Source organism: Mesoplodon mirus (assembly GCF_964341445.2).
Source record: "Mesoplodon mirus genome assembly, contig: SUPER_3_unloc_5, whole genome shotgun sequence".
In the NCBI taxonomy this organism is placed as follows: Eukaryota; Metazoa; Chordata; class Mammalia; order Artiodactyla; family Ziphiidae; genus Mesoplodon; species Mesoplodon mirus.
Window position 1 is genome coordinate 68,645 of NW_028295690.1, and position 4,354 is coordinate 72,998.

The 4,354-nt window shown below is 46.3% G+C and overlaps 1 protein-coding gene across 1 annotated transcript; it reads left to right on the forward strand.

Annotated features, from left to right (window-relative positions):
* Window positions 1-307: 307 nt before the first annotated feature.
* Window positions 308-3,448, forward strand: LOC309801728 (UDP-N-acetylglucosamine--peptide N-acetylglucosaminyltransferase 110 kDa subunit-like; the record flags this gene model as incomplete). Its single annotated transcript, XM_082646779.1, has 1 exon — window positions 308-3,448. The coding sequence occupies one exon, from the start codon at window positions 308-310 to the stop codon at window positions 3,446-3,448; it is 3,141 nt and encodes a 1,046-aa protein (XP_082502905.1).
* Window positions 3,449-4,354: the final 906 nt, after the last annotated feature.

A 4,354-nucleotide genomic window follows, 5' to 3' on the forward strand; every position in this document is an offset into this window, starting at 1 on the left:
AAAGTGTTTGGCCTACTGACTTTTGATTTCTTCTAAGGCAAATGGATAGGTAATTTTTATTCCCTGATTAGCAGAAAAATGGTGGAAGAGGGCAGGGTTAAGAATTAAGATTTCAAGAGCATGAGAGGTAGATGGCCAACCATAGTTCCTATGGTTCAGTGCCTGTAACTGTTGCCACCGCTTACGCATGCCAAAGCAGTGGTACGGCTGCTGGGCTCGTGTTTGCTACCACTAGAAACATTCTTGCCAGTAGTGGCGGCAGCGGGACTCCATTACCCCCTTTTTTCACTCTCTCCAGAAGCTCCAGATGGCGTCTTCCGTGGGCAACGTGGCCGACAGCACAGAACCAACGAAACGTATGCTTTCCTTCCAAGGGTTAGCTGAGCTGGCACATCGAGAATATCAGGCAGGAGATTTTGAGACAGCTGAGAGACACTGCATGCAGCTCTGGAGACAAGAGCCAGGCAATACTGGTGTACTTTTATTACTTTCATCTATACACTTCCAGTGTCGAAGGCTGGACAGATCTGCCCACTTTAGTACTCTGGCAATTAAACAGAACCCTCTTCTGGCAGAAGCCTATTCGAATTTGGGGAATGTGTACAAGGAAAGAGGGCAGTTGCAGGAAGCAACTGAGCATTACCAGCATGCATTGCGTCTCAAACCAGATTTCATCAATGGTTATATTAACCTGGCAGCCGCTTTGGTAGCAGCAGGCGACATGGAAGGGGCAGTACAAGCTTACGTCTCTGCTCTTCAGTACAATCCTTCTTTGTACTGTGTTCGCAGTGACCTGGGGAACCTGCTCAAAGCCCTGGGTGGCTTAGAAGAAGCCAAGGCATGTTATTTGAAAGCAATTGAGATGCAACCGAACTTTGCAGTAGCTTGGAGTAATCTTGGCTGTGTTTTCAATGCACAAGGGGAGATTTGGCTTGCAATTCATCACTTTGAAAAGGCTGTTACCCTTGACCCCAATTTTCTGGATGCTTATATCAATTTAGGAAATGTCTTCAATGAGGCACGGATTTTTGACAGAGCTGTGGCAGCTTACCTTCGTGCCCTAAGCTTGAGTCCAAATCATGCAGTGGTACATGGCAACCTGGCTTGTGTATACTATGAGCAAGGCCTGATGGATCTGGCAATAGACACCTACAGGCGAGCTATTGAATTGCAACCACATTTCCCTGATGCTTACTGCAACCTAGCCAACGCTCTCAAAGAGAAGGGCAGTGTTGCTGAAGCAGAAGATTGTTATCATACAGCTCTCCGGCTGTGTCCCACCCATGCAGACTCTCTGAATAACCTAGCCAATATCAAAGGAGAACAGGGAAACAGTGAAGAGGCAGTTCGCTTGTATCGTAAAGCATTAGAGCTCTGCCCAGGCTTTGCTGATGCCCATTCAAATTTAGCAAGTGTATTGAAGCAGCAGGGAAAACTGCACGAAGCTCTGATGCATTATAAGGAGGCTATTCGAATCAGTCCTACCTTTGCTGATGCGTACTGTAATATGGGAAACACTCTATGGGAGATGCAGGATGTTCAGGGAGCCTTGCAGTGTTATACTCGTGCCGTGCAGATCAACCCTGCATTTGCGGATGCCCACAGCAATCTGGCTTCCATGCACCAGGATTCAGGGAATATTCCAGAAGCAATTGCTTCTTATCGCAGTGTTCTGAAGCTTCAACCTGATTTTCCTGACGCTTATTGTAATTTGGCTCATTGCCTGCAGGTTGTCTGTGATTGGACAGACTATGATGAGCGAATGAAGAAGTTGGTGAGCATTGTGGCTGACCAGTTGGAGAAGAATAGGTTGCCTTCTGTGCAGCCTCATCATAGTATGCTCTATCCTCTTCCTCATGGCTTCAGGAAGGCTATTGCTGAGAGGCATGGGAGCCTCTGCTTGGCTAATATAAGTGTCCTTCATAAACCACCGTATGAACATCCAAAAGACTTGAAGCTCAGTGATGGTCGACTGTGTGTAGGATACGTGAGTTCTGACTTTGGGAATCATCCTACTTCTCACCTTATGCAGTCTATTCCAGGCATGCACAATCCTGATAAATTTGAGATATTCTGTTATGCCCTGAGCCCACATGATGGCACAAACTTCCGAGCGAAGGTGATGGCAGAAGCCAATCATTTCACTGATCTTTCTCAGATTCCATGCAATGGGAAAGCAGCAGATCACATCCATCAAGATGGTATACACATCCTTGTAAATATGAATGGTTATACCAGGGGTGCTCGAAATGAACTCTTTGCTCTCAGGCCAGCTCCTATTCAGGCAATGTGGCTGGAGTACCCTGGGACTAGTGGCGCGCTTTTCATGGATTATATCATCACTGATCAGGAAACGTCACCTGCTGAAGTTGCTGAGCAGTATTCCGAGAAACTGGCTTATATGCCCCATACATTCTTTATTGGTGATCATGCTAATATGTTCCCTCACCTGAAGAAAAAAGCCGTCATCGATTTTAAGTCCAATGGGCACCTTTATGACAATCGGATTGTGCTGAACGGCATCGACCTCCAAGCATTTCTTGATAGTCTATCAGATGTGCAAATAGTCAAGATGAAATGTCCTGATGGAGAAGACAATGCAGACAGCAGTAATACAGCTCTTAATATGCCTGTCATTCCTATGAATACTGTTGCAGAAGCAGTTATTGAAATGATTAACAGAGGACAAATTCAGATTACAATGAATGGATTCAGTATTAGCAATGGCCTGGCAACTACCCTGATCAACAATAAGGCTGCCACTGGAGAGGAGGTTCCCCGTACCATTATTGTAACCACACGTTCTCAGTACGGGTTACCAGAAGATGCCATTGTCTACTGTAACTTTAATCAGTTATACAAAATTGACCCATCTACTTTGCAGATGTGGGCAAATATTCTGAAGCGTGTTCCCAATAGTGTACTGTGGCTGTTGCGTTTTCCAGCAGCAGGAGAAGCTAATATTCAACAGTACACACAAAATGTGGGCCTTCCCCCGAACCGTGTCATTTTTTCACCTGTTGCTTCTAAAGAGGAACATGTTCGGAGAGGCCAGCTGGCTGATGTCTGCTTGGACACTCCACTCTGTAATGGCCACACCACAGGGATGGATGTCCTTTGGGCAGGGACCCCCATGGTGACTATGCCAGGAGAGACTCTTGCTTCCCGAGTTGCAGGTTCCCAGCTCACTTGTTTAGGCTGTCTTGAGCTGATTGCTAAAAATAGGCAAGAATATGAAGAGATAGCTGTGAAACTGGGAACTGATCTCGAATACCTGAAGAAAATTCGTGGCAAAGTCTGGAAGCAGAGAACATCTAGCCCTCTGTTCAACACCAAACAATACACAATGGAACTAGAGCGGCTCTACCTACAGATGTGGGAGCATTATGCAGCTGGCAACAAACCTGATCACATGATTAAGCCGGTTGAAGTCACTGAGTCGGCCTAAATAATGGCTGTGTGCCCAGGAGAATTACCCCTGTAGCTGAGCCTCAACCTTCTGGGGGAAAGGGAACTACTTTTTCAATATCATGGTGCAGATGGGTGACAGACAATGATAAGAAATAGCACAGCCAGACTTGCTTCCTGCATGATCACGATAGGGAGAGACCCAAGAGATGCAAAACGGCTGTTCCACAAGGAGTCTCCATCGAATTTTGCAGCAGCCAGGTGTCTGGAGGGTCTGGAAGGTAAGTCTGGAAGGTCTGATCTCCCTTGGTCTTCCAGGGGATGGATGGTTAGTGTGGAAGGGAGATAGAGATTGCCCAGCCATTTTGTGATTATCATGGATTGATTGAGTCTTCTGAATTAATTTTTTTCTTTATATTTTGGGTATTGGAGCTTTTAAAAATATTTGGTTTCAGGTATTTTTATTCATGTGAAGTGTATATGATTCTCTTGAGATAAGGTTTTAAGCTAAAATATTCCTTGTTTTAGTTTCTGAACTCTACCGATAAATGGGGACTTTGCTGGTGTAGTCTTTTTATAGGTTTTATAAACCACTTGAGCCTATATCAGTCACTTTAGTGTCTGACATAACGTTTGGAAGTCTCAGTGCTTTGTTGGTTTGTAGATGATGGCTTCAATTCTTTTTCTGGTCCGTTTCCTTCTTCCCTTCCCCCCACTTTAAAAATTCTCCTGTAACTTGGCTAACCAAATAGCAAGTGTGGGGCCTCCCTGGTGGCGCAGTGGTTGAGAGTCCGCCTGCCAATGCAGGGGATACGGGTTCGTGCCCCGGTCTGGGAGGATCCCATATGCCGCGGAGCGGCTGGGCCCGTGAGCCATGGCCGCTGGGCCTGCGCATCCGGAGCCTGTGCTCCGCAACGGGAGAGGCCACAACAGTGAGAGGCCCGCA